Source organism: Cottoperca gobio, chromosome 5 (assembly GCF_900634415.1).
Source record: "Cottoperca gobio chromosome 5, fCotGob3.1, whole genome shotgun sequence".
Classification (NCBI taxonomy): domain Eukaryota; kingdom Metazoa; phylum Chordata; class Actinopteri; order Perciformes; family Bovichtidae; genus Cottoperca; species Cottoperca gobio.
The window spans coordinates 10,856,779-10,877,829 of NC_041359.1; the positions used below are offsets into that span (position 1 = coordinate 10,856,779).

The 21,051-nt window shown below is 35.0% G+C and overlaps 1 protein-coding gene across 2 annotated transcripts in view; it reads right to left on the reverse strand.

The window, feature by feature from the left end:
- chchd6b (coiled-coil-helix-coiled-coil-helix domain containing 6b) overlaps positions 1 to 21,051 on the reverse strand; it is a 66,723-nt gene that overhangs the window by 20,318 nt on the left and 25,354 nt on the right. The window contains exon 7 of one of the 2 annotated variants that reach the window (XM_029430963.1): positions 4,581 to 4,651. In XM_029430963.1, the coding sequence (XP_029286823.1) occupies positions 4,581 to 4,651 (71 nt within the window). Of the gene's footprint in view, positions 1 to 4,579; positions 4,652 to 21,051 lie in introns of both variants that reach the window. The other variant, XM_029430964.1, reaches the window with a different exon arrangement.

The following is a 21,051-nucleotide window of genomic DNA, read 5'->3' on the forward strand; positions in this document are numbered from 1 at the left end:
GGACACGCTACCCACATACACATACGGAATAAAGTAGATATAACAAACCCACATGAAAGAAGGCTTTTAAACTGTCAGCAGTTACTTCATGGTGAATACTCACACAGATATCCACCTGAGGTTCACTTAGGTTCCGTCTTTGCAAACACTTTGAGGGTACCCAAGGTTTTTTAATAGGATTAATGGATTTTTAGATCTTAAAGTATTAAGTTAATATTTTTGAGGAATATGGGTAGTCTGATACCCCAAGGCAAGGCTAATGGATGAACTTAACCCATGTATTTGGGAGAGGCAAGTAGAAAACGGCACGACATAACATTTTACCACTCACTATGTCCCCACTCGAGGATAATGTTTAAGAGACTGTGACCTGTCCGGTATAGGAAAAGAGAGGCAATAACCCAGGAAGCTTCAATCTTGCAATCAACAAAGTGCCCTCCTAAGTGGGACTACTATAACTGTCAGTAAACAACTGGAAATGACAAAAAGGGATTTGTCTCCCCAAATGGGGTTACTTCCTCCACTAGTTAGCCGTGGTTGTTTCCATCTTATATATATATATTTTGGTACCTATATGGTCTAGTGTTACACATCTGATGGCAGCCTGCATTATGCTTCTTTTACATTACTACGTCAATATCACAACTTCTTCAGTCACTTCTCCTCATGGTAAAGCTGTAACTATGCAGACAAGCCCCATCTTCCACCAGGACTGAAGACTCAGATCACCCTCTGCACCACTGAGTAAGGTATTATTGCAGCCAACTAAAGTGTGTTACCTGTTTATGTTTTAGTTGTAGTAGTTTGTCATATTTATTGTATTCTAAGTTTTAAAGTATTTTTTAATAGCTATATATATATATATATATATATATATATATATATATATATATATATCTTCTTGTGTTTATATATTTATTGTGTGTATTTTTTTCACCTGGAGCTTAGATGTGTGTTTACTGTGGCACTGGAGGCTGTATATTCCGTGTAACGTTACGTTTTAAACGTTTGTATGTTGGCTTGGGTCCGGGCGGCAGAGACGAGGAGATCACTCACATTTTTGATTCGTCCGCTGGGGCCACTGCCTCCCGGGAGGGGAGCGTGGAGCGGCAACAGAAAGTCTGATAATCCGGCGGAGAGTCGGCTGAATCAGTGCTAACTGCTGACTGCTAACGGAAGATCTGTCCGTCTCTCAGCCGCTGTACTGCGAGTCGTTTTCTCACTATCGCCTGCCAGACAGAATGTTCTATAGTTGTAGGAATATTGAGTCCTGACACTTGTAACCCTTATTATGTAACCTATGATTTTGGTTTTGCCATTTAAGTGTATTCTGTGTCTTTGCTTCCTGCTTCATCAGCCAAATGTGTTTCATCTACTGTAAGTGCAAACGTGCAGGTCAGGTGCAACAAACCAATATAATAATAATCAAAGCTATCAAGAGGAAGGAGAGGAAAGAAGCCAAACAACACAAGTTACCTGATTACAAGATCACATAACCACAAAAAACATGAAGACAGAGGAAGATAGAAGTTCAAGAAAATGAGGCTGAGGACAATAAATAAAGGCTGCCACATTCAGAAGGGCAGAGAAATAACAAGTGTGAGTGAGATAGAAAGAATATTTGATTATGTTGAATGAGTGAAATGAGCGATTCATAGGCAACGCTAGAGACAGAGACAGATACAAAGACAGAAGAAAAAGACATGCTGTAGCTACATAACGTGTTGGACTGTGCTGATCCCCCCCTCCCTTCAGTGGTGGGTAAATAGAATAATTACTGGGTGGTCAGTGTAGTGTGAAATGACAGCGTGACCACGGCACAATGAAACGCTGCCCGAATGCTGACAGAACATGATGAGCACGTGGCTGCCTGAATACAAAGTGACCCTGTATGTGTGGCAGAGATAGAAAGGGAAAAGGGGAGTGAAATTTTGTGTGCAAGCAAGAGTGTGTGTGGTGTGTGTGTGTGTGTGTGTGTGTGCGAACACACACACACACACACACACTTCAAAAAAATAATGAGCAACACATTGTGGCAGAACAAAATGCTCTTATTTCAGCAAACTCATGCAGAACTGATCTTCTAACCTCTTCCATGCAGCTATGGACAATAGCAAATCCTTGCTAATGTAATCATTTGGACAACATTTTGGACTTGAATTGTATGCTGTGAAATTCAATGGACCAGGTGCAAGAAGATGGCAGTGTCGTGGATGAGGTCACTACCCATCATACAGTGCAAAGCTAGCAAAAAGCTAGCAAAAAGACCAAGCGTCTACTTTTTACCCTTGCTGTTTGCAGGAAAGCACGAAGCTGCACGCTACTACACTACTGGCTTAATAATGACATTCACACATTTACTTCTAAAGGACAGCTATGTTTTATATTTTTCCTTTGTATGACACTTTTAATAAGAGAAAGACGGACTTTGGACAGAAGGTTGCTTTTTCAAGGTACAGCCCCTTAACGCACAAAAGCCTAATCATCCAAACTAATGCTGCAAAACTGTAAACTGACACCGATGGTGACTTTCTTTCATTTCCCACCTTGTTAGCAAATGACAGATACATTCAGATGTTAGTGATATTGCAGAGTATGCCGAGAATTCAATTACGCCTCTGTGCCGCTCCCGCATCAACAAACCCTTTAATGACTTGAGCCATAAATTTACTCTACCTTCATTATCCAATGGAAAGGTCTCAGGCTAAATCAACTACATGTGTAATATCTAGTACACACTGCATGCAAAGTAGATTATGTTTTCAATTATAATTTATCTTTTCAGATATTGACATTAAAATAGAAATGTAAAACTTACTAATAAACCCAATATCAATTATTGCTGTTCAGCAGGAAGATTTTTCAGTTCTGTTTGTTGTGTTTCCCGAGAATCACGAGACTTCATGAGAGAAGAAAAGCCTGGGCTGCTCCTACATTATAACTTTTTACAGGTTTTGTTTCATTTGAACTGGAGTTCAGGTTTTAATGATGAACCGCAAGACATAAGTGCGAAGGTAGAAAAAAAAGGTTGTATGTGTTAATGGGAACTAAAAGGTGAGGAATGAGAATGTGAGAAAAACAGATGAAAAAAAGGTCTGAATTAATTAGCCATCTTTCATCAGTTTTGCGATAATCATTGTCAGGCAAGCGGGAAAAGGGAAATGAATGGCTATCTGACTAAATTGGATTCACAGAACTCTTTGGCTCGCTTTACTTTTAAAGAAGGGGTAAGAATGGGTGTTATAGAGAGCCCAGATGCTCTGGCAGTGCCAGCGTGGTGGCGGTTCAGTGTTAAATGAATATGACTTTGCTTTTTGACAGCAGGTGAAGTGTGAACTCTGAAGGAGCACCTCTGCTTCTTGTGAAATCCTGCTGTTTCTGTTTTCCTACCAGCAGAATGGGGCCATTTAAAAGGCCAAGTCGTTCATAATTTATTGCCATGATTACCAAGCCGGTACTGGTTACAAGACAAATGATAACAGTGAGGTTGATCATTATAAAAAAAATATGAAGAAAGGAGAGGATGTTAATGTCAAAATTATAATACACATTGGACAGAAGGGGATGAGTCACAATATGCCACAAATCTCTACATGACATCTAGCGCCCATTCACTGCAGAGATTATATTCTCAACCAGCTAATCGGCTTTATGCAATTCAAATTGTCTCTCCGGGCACTGGAGTGGAATAAAAGTAAATGATACTCTTATATATACAGTATTTCACAATTCTCTTTGCCATGTCTAATTTGCAAATGAAGCAAGAAAGTGTTAATGATCTGTATAAAATTTCCTTTAGGATATTATAGTGTCATTCTCATGCAAAAATGCAAAAAACATAATAAGATCAGCCAAAATATTCTTAGTAGACATTTAATATACTTGGAGAGGCAAGTATAGAAGAAAGTACTGCCTCAATCATTCTTGCAGCAGCATCTACATATTGTTTTGTTATAATATGCATGTAATGACAAAATGACATGAAAAAAAACTCAAAACTATGTTTATCAAATTGTTTGAAATACTAAAAAAGACATTTATATATTCTCATCTATTTATACATCTATACTGAGCAGCGATAGATGTTGGACGTTTTTAACTTATCATTCATCTAAAGAGGAAATGGTGAACCCTGATATGCTAATAAGAGAATTGGGACGGGAAGTGATCATAGTAAATTATCGCCCAGCCTCACCACTGTATGTGTGGAAACTAGTGTCTGGACTGTCACAGCATACGAACATTGCAACCAGCCTTCACATTCAGGCCATACATCTGCTTTCTAACAACTGTTGTGTGACATCCTGGTCTGTCTGTCTGTCATACTATGGCTGCCTGAAATTTACATTAGATATGCAGGGTTAGAAAATAAATCCCATCTTCAATTTATAGATTCAAAAAATAAAATTGAAGCTTCAATTTATCGATTATTTTCAGGTGTATTCAGCAAACTGCTTTAGCCTACGATAGGCTCGTACAAATATACCAGGACTGAGGCAGTAAGGAGCAACAATGTAATGAGTATACCCAATGGTTCATTCCATAGAAAATGGTGATGCAAAGTCATTCACAGTACTTACCGGATGTAGGCTTCTGCTTTAGTAGCTGCCTCGTTGTATTGTTCAGCCGTCTGCTTGTAGTTGTCAAGGTTCTGGAGCCAAAGAAAGTTCAGAAATGTGAAGTGGTATTATACAGCTCTGAAGAAGTTCCCCTTCACTTTATAGTTTTGAACATCAAGAGGGCTGCTCAGGCATACACTGCTTTTAATGATGGCTTTAACATTATTACATTTGTTCATGAAACATAAAAAAGATGGACTTCCTCAGAAGTCCTCAAATCAAGTCCCATGAATTACAGTTAAACAACTTCCATTATCTCTCTCTTTTCTTTTACCTTCAATTCAAGCTCTAATAAGCCAGCGGTGAAAAAGCAAAATGCATTAAGCACCATCCCAAATGTCACATGCGTTAAATTAGCGACCTTTGAATTTCACAGCGCTGCTTACAAATCTGAAAGTTGATGGCCTGTTGGCACACCATAATGTTTTATTTCATGCGAGAAACAGTGGCATTTAAGCTGCAATTGCTACACAGGTGCAGCCCGTGCCTAGAGGGCAAGGTCTTATGCAGCACACCTCCACTGGAGTTATCGGTGGATTCAGTATTAACTACACCGCATCATGGTCAGAGCTGCACTGACTTGGAAGACGTCAAGAGTATAAGTAGTTTTAGATAATGTGTGCAGTATTTCCAGCCACAGTACTGAGAATTTGTATAAAATCATCAGCCCATAATCACCTTACAGGCTTTTTCTCAAAATAATGTGAATTACAGTTTGTCTAGAATGCCCCTAACACAGAACAAATGTCTCTCACCACCCTCTCGTACAAATTCACTGCTCAGTAATCACCATTTTAAACCAATAACCACAGCGTTCATGCTTTTACTTAATTATTCCCTATATTCCCAATAGATGGGGTGATAGGAGAGGAAGATAATTGAAGTGACTGAGCAGGGAAAGAGATGGATCAAACACAAACCGCCTCCACAATCCCGAGCCCTCTACTCCTCCAGTGCCCCCTAGTCATTTTCATATCTCATTATTTCAAGCTGATACGCAGACACACTTCTCCTGATCTGAATGTCTGGTGTTGGAAAAGACTCATGTAATGTCATAGGAATCTTTTTCCTTAATCCTATCTGCAAGTATTCACTACAATGTAATAATCGGCCCGTCTTTCTTTTTCTTTGCTGTCCTTTAAAGAGAAGACAGTAAAATATAAGTCATAAGTCTCGTATGAAGCAGGAGAGGGGATTTTGCCCTAACATAGTAAGTAGTGTTGAAGTATTCGCACAGTCAATTTCAATTTCAGTCATCACGAAAACTTCTGCATTTGGAAGAAATATGCCAAATTAAGACTTGTTATTTCTCTAGTTATAAGTGGATTTACAAAAAAAAAGATTTGCCAATGTTTGTGGCTTGAGTGCAGGAAGATAACGTCCACATTTGAACACCTATTTGAATGGCTAAAGAAATGTGGAAATGTGGGCAGCACTGCAGAGGTCTGTAACCAAGCTATTGACAATTTACATTAAAACAGCAACTAATAAATGTGTCCAACGACAGTTTACCTTCACTATGTCATCTGAGTTTGTGTCTAGTTTTGGCTGCCGCGGTAATTCACAATGCCAAACATCCCTAGGTGCAAACCTTTATCCCTGCCAGTTATGTTTACTGGCTGTGTTATGTTGGATTTTCCAGGACAGGACTCAGGATTATACTCCTCTCGCTGCTAAACCTCAGAATTGCTAATATGTGGACTAGGCTTAAATATCACACCTTGACGGTGGGGGGGGGGGATGAAGCATACTTCATCCGAGCATCGTGTACCTCCGGGATAAAAGACACTTTCAGAACTCAGAAAGCCCGCTCAGGTGGTTTATTAATCTACTAAGCATTAAACATTACCAATAAATGCCTTAATTTGAAAGTGCTAGAAACCAAGCCCTGGATTCATGGACATTAAAGAGACAGTGAGTCTCACTTCCTGTTGAAGGAGCGTTACGCTGGCTGGCTCCCTGGGAATATGTGGTAAGAAGTTAGCCACATGTTAACGTCTTAGCCTTTAGCCTCAGGTCAAGGGCTCAGTGGGTACACTCAACAGAGAAAAGCTAAGCTCAAACTTGAAAGTCTGTAGTTGCCTTGTGGGACATCCAGTGTTCAAGGCAAGATAAAAAAAAGGCTCCACAGGGGCTTAAACCCATGGGTACCTCATATTATACAGGACATAGACAGTAGAGCACCAGCAATGGAAGCAGCAAGCAGATGGTTTAAAGGTAAAGTGAGCTTCTCACTGATGATTGTTGCATTATACCACGGCTCTATCTTGAGGGTTTGGAGGGGTCAGGCAGGAGTTGATATAGTTATTTCCATATTGAAGAAGGTAAACATGTGAATACAAGCCAGTGATGTATCTTCTCCTTTCTGGCTCTTGCTTCCTACCCCATTTACTAGTTTGCACCCTTCCAAGGCCCAGAGAGAGTTAGCTAGAGGAGGGACTGTACTTGCAAGATTCTTGCTGCTCAGAGTTGTGTCTTCATGGTTGTTTGCACTTATTGTAAGTCGCTTTGGACAAAAGCGTCGGCTAAATGAACTGTAATGTCATGTAATGCAGTACACGAGAAATTGGTCGATTGAAAATGTAAAACACAAAAAAACAAAAAAACACACCCACAAGCAACTCCATAAAAATAACATTTGGTTTGAACTACAAAAGTTCAACTTCAGTGTTAGCTCTTTGTTGGAGTACCTCTGATGTTTACTTTAAACACGTTCCAGGGCCATATCCCACTGATAGACCCTGAGAATTAGCATAGTCTCTCCTGAATTTAATCTCCTATATTATCTTTTTTTCATTCTCTCTATTTTATATTGTCAACTCCAAAGCTATTATTCCAGTGTTATTGATCATTCATACATACATACATACATACATACATACATACATACCATACCATACAGTACATACATACCATACCATACAGTACATACATACCATACAGTACATACATACCATACAGTACATACATACATACACAGTACATACAGTACATACATACCATACAGTACATACATACAGTACATACATACAGTACATACATACCATACATACAGTACATATATACAGTACATACATACATACATACATACATACAGTACATACGTACATACAGTACATACCATACAGTACATACATACATACCATACAGTACATACATACATACCATACAGTACATACAGACCATACAGTACATACATACCATACAGTACATACATACCATACAGTACATACATACTGGTATGTATGTACTGTATAATACAGTAAATACATACATACATACCATACAGTACATACATACCATACCATACAGTACATATATACTGGTATGTATGTATGTACTGTATAATACAGTACATACATACATACCATACAGTACATACATACCATACAGTACATACATACATACCATACAGTACATACATACTGGTATGTATGTATGTACTGTATAATACAGTACATACATACATACCATACAGTACATACATACCATACAGTACATACATACATACCATACAGTACATACATACTGGTATGTATGTACTGTATAATACAGTACATACATACATAACATACATACCATACAGTACATACATACATACATACAGTACATACATACAGTACATACATACATACATACATACATACATACAGTACATACATACCATACAGTACATACAGTACATACATACCATACAGTACATACATACATACCATACAGTACATACATACAGTACATACATACACAGTACATACAGTACATACATACAGTACATACATACCATACAGTACATACATACCATACAGTACATACATACCATACAGTACATACATACATACATACATACACAGTACATACATACCATACAGTACATACATACCATACAGTACATACATACCATACAGTACATACAGTACATACATACCATACAGTACATACATACCATACAGTACATACATACAGTACATACATACACAGTACATACATACCATACAGTACATACATACCATACAGTACATACATACATACCATACAGTACATACATACAGTACATACATACACAGTACATACAGTACATACATACAGTACATACATACAGTACATATATACAGTACATACATACAGTACAGTACATACATACAGTACATGCATACATACCATACAGTACATGCATACATACCATACAGTACATACATACAGTACATGCATACCATACATACAGTACATACATACAGTACATACATACATACAGTACATACCATACAGTACATATATACATTACATACATACATACATTACATACCATACCGTACAGTACATACCGATACAGTACATACATACAGTACATACGATACAGTACATACCATACAGTACATACATACAGACATACATACCATACAGTACAGTACATACCATACAATACATACATACAGTACATACCATACAGTACATACATACCATACAGTACATACATACAGTACATACATACAGTACATACATACATAACAGTACATACATACAGTACATACATACCATACAGTACATACATACAGTACATACATACAGTAACATACATACCATACAGTACATACATACAGTACATACCATACAGTACATACATACCATACAGGACATACCATACAGTACATACAGTACATACCATACAGTACATACCATACAGTACATATATACCATACAGTACATACCATACAGTACATACATAGCATACAGTACATACATACAGTACATACATACCATACAGTACATACATACCATACAGTACATACCATACAGTACATACATACAGTACATACATACCATACAGTACATACCATACAGTACATACATACATACATACATACATACATACAGTACATACATACCATACATACATACATACATACATACCATACAGTACATACATACATTACATACATACCATACAGTACATACATACATACACAGTACATACAGTACATACATACCATACAGTACATACATACATACCATACAGTACATACATACAGTACATACATACCGTACATACATACAGTACATACATACAGTGCATACATACATACATACCATACATACAGTACATACATACACAGTACATACAGTACATATACATACCATACATACAGTACATACATACACAGTACATACAGTACATACATACCATACAGTACATACATACATACCATACAGTACATACATACAGTACATACCATACCGTACATACAGTACATACATACATACAGTACATACATACAGTACATACATACATACAGTACATACATACATACAGTACATACAGTACATACAGTACATACATACATACCATACAGTACATACATACAGTACATACCATACCGTACATACATACAGTACATACATACATACAGTACATACATACAGTACATACAGTACATACATACATACCATACAGTACATACATACATACCATACAGTACATACATACAGTACATGCATACATACAGTACATGCATACAGTACATACAGTACATACCATACAGTACATACATACCATACAGTACATTACATACATACAGTACATACATACCATACAGTACATACATACATACCATACAGTACATACATACCATACAGTACATACATACAGTACATACATACAGTACATACATACAGTACATACATACCATACAGTACATACATACATACGATACAGTACATACGATACAGTACATACATTACATACCATACAGTACATACATACCATACAGTACATACATACAGTACATACATACCATACAGTACATACATACCATACAGTACATACATACATACATACAGTACATACCATACAGTACATACATACATACATACATACATACCATACAGTACATACATACAGTACATACATACCATACAGTACATACATACAGTACATACAGTACATACATACAGTACATACATACAGTACATACATACAGTACATACAGTACATACATACAGTACATACAGTACATACCATACAGTACATACCATACAGTACATACCATACAGTACATACATACAGTACATACATACACAGTACATACAGTATATACATACAGTACATACATACAGTACATGCATACCATACATACAGTACATATATACAGTAATACATACAGTACATACATACATACAGTACATGCATACATACCATACAGTACATGCATACATACCATACAGTACATACATACAGTACATACATACAGTACATGCATACCATACTATACAGTACATACATACATACAGTACATACGTACATACAGTACATACCATACAGTACATACAGTACATACATACCATACAGTACATACATACATACGATACAGTACATACGATACAGTACATACAGTACATACAGTACATACAGTACATACCATACAGTACATACATACCATACAGTACATACATACAGTACATACCATACAGTACATACATACATTACATACATACCATACAGTACATACATACAGTACATACATACATACAGTACATACCATACAGTACATACATACCATACAGTACATACATACAGTACATACATACAGTACATACATACCATACAGTACATACCATACAGTACATACCATACAGTACATACATACCATACAGGACATACCATACAGTACATACAGTACATACCATACAGTACATACCATACAGTACATATATACCATACAGTACATACCATACAGTACATACATAGCATACAGTACATCCATACAGTACATACATACCATACAGTACATACATACCATACAGTACATACCATACAGTACATACATACAGTACATACATACCATACAGTACATACATACAGTACATACATACATACAGTACATACATACATACCATACAGTACATACAGTACATACATACATACAGTACATACATACCATACAGTACATACATACATTACATGCATACCATACAGTACATACAGTACATACATAGACAGTACATACAGTACATACATACCATACAGTACATACAGTACATACATACCATACAGTACATACAGTACATACATACCATACCGTACATACATACAGTACATACATACAGTGCATACATACATACCATACATACAGTACATACATACACAGTACATACAGTACATACATACCATACAGTACATACATACATACCATACAGTACATACATACAGTACATGCATACATACATACATACATACCATACAGTACATACATACAGTACATGCATACATACATACAGTACATGCATACAGTACATACAGTACATACCATACAGTACATACATACCATACAGTACATTACATACATACAGTACATACATACCATACAGTACATACATACATACGATACAGTACATACGATACAGTACATACATACCATACAGTACATACGATACAGTACATACATACAGTACATACATACCATACAGTACATACATACATACGATACAGTACATACGATACAGTACATACATACCATACAGTACATACCATACAGTACATACATACATACAGTACATACCATACAGTACATACATACAGTACATACATACCATACAGTACATACATACATACGATACAGTACATACGATACAGTACATACATACATACAGTACATACATACATACCATACAGTACATACCATACAGTACATACAGTACATACATACATACAGTACATACATACCATACAGTACATACATACATTACATGCATACCATACAGTACATACAGTACATACATAGACAGTACATACAGTACATACATACCATACAGTACATACATACCATACCGTACATACATACAGTACATACATACAGTGCATACATACATACATACCATACATACAGTACATACATACACAGTACATACAGTACATACATACCATACAGTACATACATACATACCATACAGTACATACATACAGTACATGCATACATACATACATACCATACAGTACATACATACAGTACATGCATACATACATACAGTACATGCATACAGTACATACAGTACATACCATACAGTACATACATACCATACAGTACATTACATACATACAGTACATACGATACAGTACATACATACAGTACATACATACCATACAGTACATACGATACAGTACATACATACAGTACATACATACCATACAGTACTAACATACATATGATACAGTACATACGATACAAGTACATACATACCATACAGTACATACGATACAGTACATACATACAGTACATACATACTACCATACAGTACATACATACATACGATACAGTACATACGATACAGTACATACATACCATACAGTACATACATACCATACAGTACATACATAACAGTACATACATACCATACAGTACATACATACATACTGATACAGTACATACGATACAGTACATACCATACCATACAGTACATACATACCATACAGTACATACATTACATACGTACAATACATACAGTACATACATACAGTACATACATTACATACCATACAGTACATACATACAGTACATACATACCATACATATACAGTACCATACATACAGTACATACAGTACATACAGTACATACATACAGTACATACAGTAAATAACATACCATACAGTACATACCATACAGTACATACCATATCAGTACATACCATACAGTCCATACAGTACATACCATACAGTAACATACCATAACAGTACTACCATAACATTACTATACAGTACATACCATACAGTACATACATACCATACAAGTACATACCTATACAGTACATACCATACAGTACCATAAACATAACCATACAGTACATACCTATACAGTCTACATCCATACAGTACATACATACCATACAGTACATACTATACAGTACATAACATACAGTACATACCATACCAGTACATACTATACCATTACAGTTACATACCATACATACCATACAGTACATACCTACAGTACCATACATACCCATACAGTAACATACCATACAGTACATACCTATACAGTACATACATACAGTACATACATACCATACAGTACATACATCCATACAGTACATACTAGTACATACATACAGTACATACATACCATACAGTATACCATACCTACATACATACATACAATACAGTACAGTACATACAGTACATACCATACATACATACCTACACCTACATGACATCCATACAGTACATACAATACCTCATACAGTACATACAATTACATCATTACATACCCATACAGGACATACAGAACATACCATACAGGACAATACATTACATACCACAGTACCATACAGATACATACATACCAATACAGTACATACATACATTCACATACATACCATAGCACGTAACATACATACAGTACATACATACAGTACATGCATTACATACATACAGTACATACATACCATACAGTACATACATACAGTACATACATACCATACAGTACATACATACAGTACATACATACATACAGTACATACATACAGTACATACATACCATACAGTACATACATACATACAGTACATACATACAGTACATACATACATACCATACAGTACATACATACATACAGTACATACATACCATACAGTACATACATACATACCATACAGTACATACATACCATACAGTACATACATACCATACAGTACATACTACAGTACATACATACATACAGTACATACATACAGTACATACATACCATACAGTACATTACATACATACAGTACATACATACAGTACATACATACATACCATACAGTACATACATACATACATACATACAGTACATACATACCATACAGTACATACATACCATACAGTACATACATACATACACAGTACATACAGTACATACATACCATACAGTACATGCATACAAACCATACAGTACATACATACAGTACATACATACAGTACATACATACCATACATACAGTACATATATACAGTACATACATACATACATACATACATACAGTACATACGTACATACATACATACCATACAGTACATACATACATACCATACAGTACATACATACATACCATACAGTACATACAGACCATACAGTACATACATACCATACAGTACATACATACCATACAGTACATACATACTGGTATGTATGTACTGTATAATACAGTAAATACATACATACATACCATACAGTACATACATACCATACCATACAGTACATATATACTGGTATGTATGTATGTACTGTATAATACAGTACATACATACATACCATACAGTACATACATACATACATACATACATACATACATACATACAGTACATACATACCATACAGTACATACATACCATACAGTACATACATACATACCATACAGTACATACATACTGGTATGTATGTATGTACTGTATAATACAGTACATACATACATAACATACATACCATACAGTACATACATACATACATACCATACAGTACATACATACATACCATACAGTACATACATACATACCATACAGTACATACATACCATACAGTACATACAGTACATACATACCATACAGTACATACATACATACCATACAGTACATACATACAGTACATACATACACAGTACATACAGTACATACATACAGTACATACATACCATACAGTACATACATACCATACAGTACATACATACCATACAGTACATACATACAGTACATACATACACAGTACATACATACCATACAGTACATACATACCATACAGTACATACATACCATACAGTACATACAGTACATACATACCATACAGTACATACATACCATACAGTACATACATACCATACAGTACATACATACATACCATACAGTACATACATACAGTACATACATACACAGTACATACAGTACATACATACAGTACATACATACAGTACATATATACAGTACATACATACAGTACATACATACATACAGTACATGCATACATACCATACAGTACATGCATACATACCATACAGTACATACATACAGTACATACATACAGTACATACATACAGTACATGCATACCATACATACAGTACATACATACAGTACATACATACAGTACATGCATACCATACATACAGTACATATATACAGTACATACATACATACAGTACATACCATACCGTACATACATACCATACAGTACATACATACATACGATACAGTACATACGATACAGTACATACAGTACATACAGTACATACCATACAGTACATACATACCATACAATACATACATACAGTACATACCATACAGTACATACATACATTACATACATACCATACAGTACATACATACAGTACATACATACATACAGTACATACCATACAGTACATACATACCATACAGTACATACATACAGTACATACATACAGTACATACATACCATACAGTACATACATACAGTACATACCATACAGTACATACATACCATACAGGACATACCATACAGTACATACAGTACATACCATACAGTACATACCATACAGTACATATATACCATACAGTACATACCATACAGTACATACATAGCATACAGTACATACATACAGTACATACATACCATACAGTACATACATACCATACAGTACATACCATACAGTACATACATACAGTACATACATACCATACAGTAAACATACCATACAGTACATACATACATACATACAGTACATACATACATACCATACATACATACATTACATACATACCATACAGTACATACATACATTACATACATACCATACAGTACATACATACATACACAGTACATACAGTACATACATACCATACAGTACATACATACATACCATACAGTACATACATACAGTACATACATACCGTACATACATACAGTACATACATACAGTGCATACATACATACATACCATACATACAGTACATACATACACAGTACATACAGTACATACATACATACATACATACCATACATACAGTACATACATACACAGTACATACAGTACATACATACCATACAGTACATACATACATACCATAACAGTACATACATACAGTACATACCATACCGTACATACAGTACATACATACATACAGTACATACATACAGTACATACATACATACAGTACATACATACATACAGTACATACAGTACATACAGTACATACATACATACCATACAGTACATACATACAGTACATACCATACCGTACATACATACAGTACATACATACATACAGTACATACATACAGTACATACAGTACATACATACATACCATACAGTACATACATACATACCATACAGTACATACATACAGTACATGCATACATACAGTACATGCATACAGTACATACAGTACATACCATACAGTACATACATACCATACAGTACATTACATACATACAGTACATACATACCATACAGTACATACATACATACCATACAGTACATACATACCATACAGTACATACATACAGTACATACATACAGTACATACATACCATACAGTACATACATACATACGATACAGTACATACGATACAGTACATACATTACATACCATACAGTACATACATACCATACAGTACATACATACAGTACATACATACCATACAGTACATACAACCATACAGTACATACATACATACATACAGTACATACCATACAGTACATACATACATACATTACATACATACCATACAGTACATACATACAGTACATACATACCATACAGTACATACATACAGTACATACAGTACATACATACAGTACATACATACAGTACATACAGTACATACATACAGTACATACAGTACATACCATACAGTACATACCATACAGTACATACCATACAGTACATACATACAGTACATACATACACAGTACATACAGTATATACATACAGTACATACATACAGTACATGCATACCATACATACAGTACATATATACAGTACATACATACAGTACATACATACATACAGTACATGCATACATACCATACAGTACATGCATACATACCATACAGTACATACATACAGTACATACATACAGTACATGCATACCATACATACAGTACATATATACAGTACATACATACATACAGTACATACGTACATACAGTACATACCATACAGTACATACAGTACATACATACCATACAGTACATACATACATACGATACAGTACATACGATACAGTACATACAGTACATACAGTACATACCATACAGTACATACATACCATACAGTACATACCATACAGTACATACATACATTACATACATACCATACAGTACATACATACAGTACATACATACATACAGTACATACCATACAGTACATACATACCATACATACCATACAGTACATACATACAGTACATACATACAGTACATACATACCATACAGTACATACCATACAGTACATACCATACAGTACATACCATACAGTACATACATACCATACAGGACATACCATACAGTACATACAGTACATACCATACAGTACATACCATACAGTACATATATACCATACAGTACATACCATACAGTACATACATAGCATACAGTACATCCATACAGTACATACATACCATACAGTACATACATACCATACAGTACATACCATACAGTACATACATACAGTACATACATACCATACAGTACATACATACAGTACATACATACATACAGTACATACATACATACCATACAGTACATACAGTACATACATACATACAGTACATACATACCATACAGTACATACATACATTACATGCATACCATACAGTACATACAGTACATACATAGACAGTACATACAGTACATACATACCATACAGTACATACAGTACATACAGTACATACATACCATACAGTACATACAGTACATACATACCATACAGTACATACAGTACATACATACCATACCGTACATACATACAGTACATACATACAGTGCATACATACATACCATACATACAGTACATACATACACAGTACATACAGTACATACATACCATACAGTACATACATACATACCATACAGTACATACATACAGTACATGCATACATACATACATACATACCATACAGTACATACATACAGTACATGCATACATACATACAGTACATGCATACAGTACATACAGTACATACCATACCATACAGTACATTACATACATACAGTACATACATACCATACAGTACATACATACATACGATACAGTACATACGATACAGTACATACATACCATACAGTACATACGATACAGTACATACATACAGTACATACATACCATACAGTACATACATACATACGATACAGTACATACGATACAGTACATACATACCATACAGTACATACCATACAGTACATACATACCATACAGTACATACCATACAGTACATACATACAGTACATACATACCATACAGTACATACAGTACATACATACCATACAGTACATACATACAGTACATACATACATACAGTACATACATACATACCATACAGTACATACCATACAGTACATACAGTACATACATACATACAGTACATACATACCATACAGTACATACATACATTACATGCATACCATACAGTACATACAGTACATACATAGACAGTACATACAGTACATACATACCATACAGTACATACATACCATACCGTACATACATACAGTACATACATACAGTGCATACATACATACATACCATACATACAGTACATACATACACAGTACATACAGTACATACATACCATACAGTACATACATACATACCATACAGTACATACATACAGTACATGCATACATACATACATACCATACAGTACATACATACAGTACATGCATACATACATACAGTACATGCATACAGTACATACAGTACATACCATACAGTACATACATACCATACAGTACATTACATACATACAGTACATACGATACAGTACATACATACAGTACATACATACCATACAGTACATACGATACAGTACATACATACAGTACATACATACCATACAGTACATACATACATACGATACAGTACATACGATACAGTACATACATACCATACAGTACATACGATACAGTACATACATACAGTACATACATACCATACAGTACATACATACATACGATACAGTACATACGATACAGTACATACATACCATACAGTACATACATACCATACAGTACATACATACAGTACATACATACCATACAGTACATACATACATACGATACAGTACATACGATACAGTACATACATACCATACAGTACATACATACCATACAGTACATACATACCATACAGTACATACCATACAGTACATACATACAGTACATACATACATACCATACAGTACATACATACAGTACATACATACCATACATATATACAGTACATACATACAGTACATACAGTACATACAGTACATACATACAGTACATACAGTACATACATACCATACAGTACATACCATACAGTACATACCATACAGTACATACATACCATACAGTACATACCATACAGTACATACCATACAGTACATACCATACAGTACATACCATACAGTACATACAGTACATACAGTACATACCATACAGTACATACATACCATACAGTACATACTATACAGTACATACAGTACATACATACCATACAGTACATACATACCATACAGTACATACCATACAGTACATACCATACAGTACATACATACCATACAGTACATACTATACAGTACATACATACAGTACATACATACCATACAGTACATACATACAGTACATACCATACAGTACATACCATACAGTACATATATACCATACAGTACATACCATACATACCATACAGTACATACATACAGTACATACATACCATACAGTACATACATACCATACAGTACATACTATACAGTACATACATACAGTACATACATACCATACAGTACATACCATACAGTACATACATACATACCATACAGTACATACATACCATACAGTACATACATTACATACATACATACCATACAGTACATACATACATACCATACAGTACATACATACCATACAGTACATACATTACATACATACATACCATACAGTACATACATACATACCATACAGTACATACATTACATACACAGTACATACAGTACATACATACCATACAGTACATACATACATACCATACATACCATACCGTACATACATACAGTACATACATACAGTACATGCATACATACATACAGTACATACATACCATACAGTACATACATACAGTACATACATACCATACAGTACATACATACAGTACATACATACATACAGTACATACATACAGTACATACATACCATACAGTACATTACATACATACAGTACATACATACAGTAC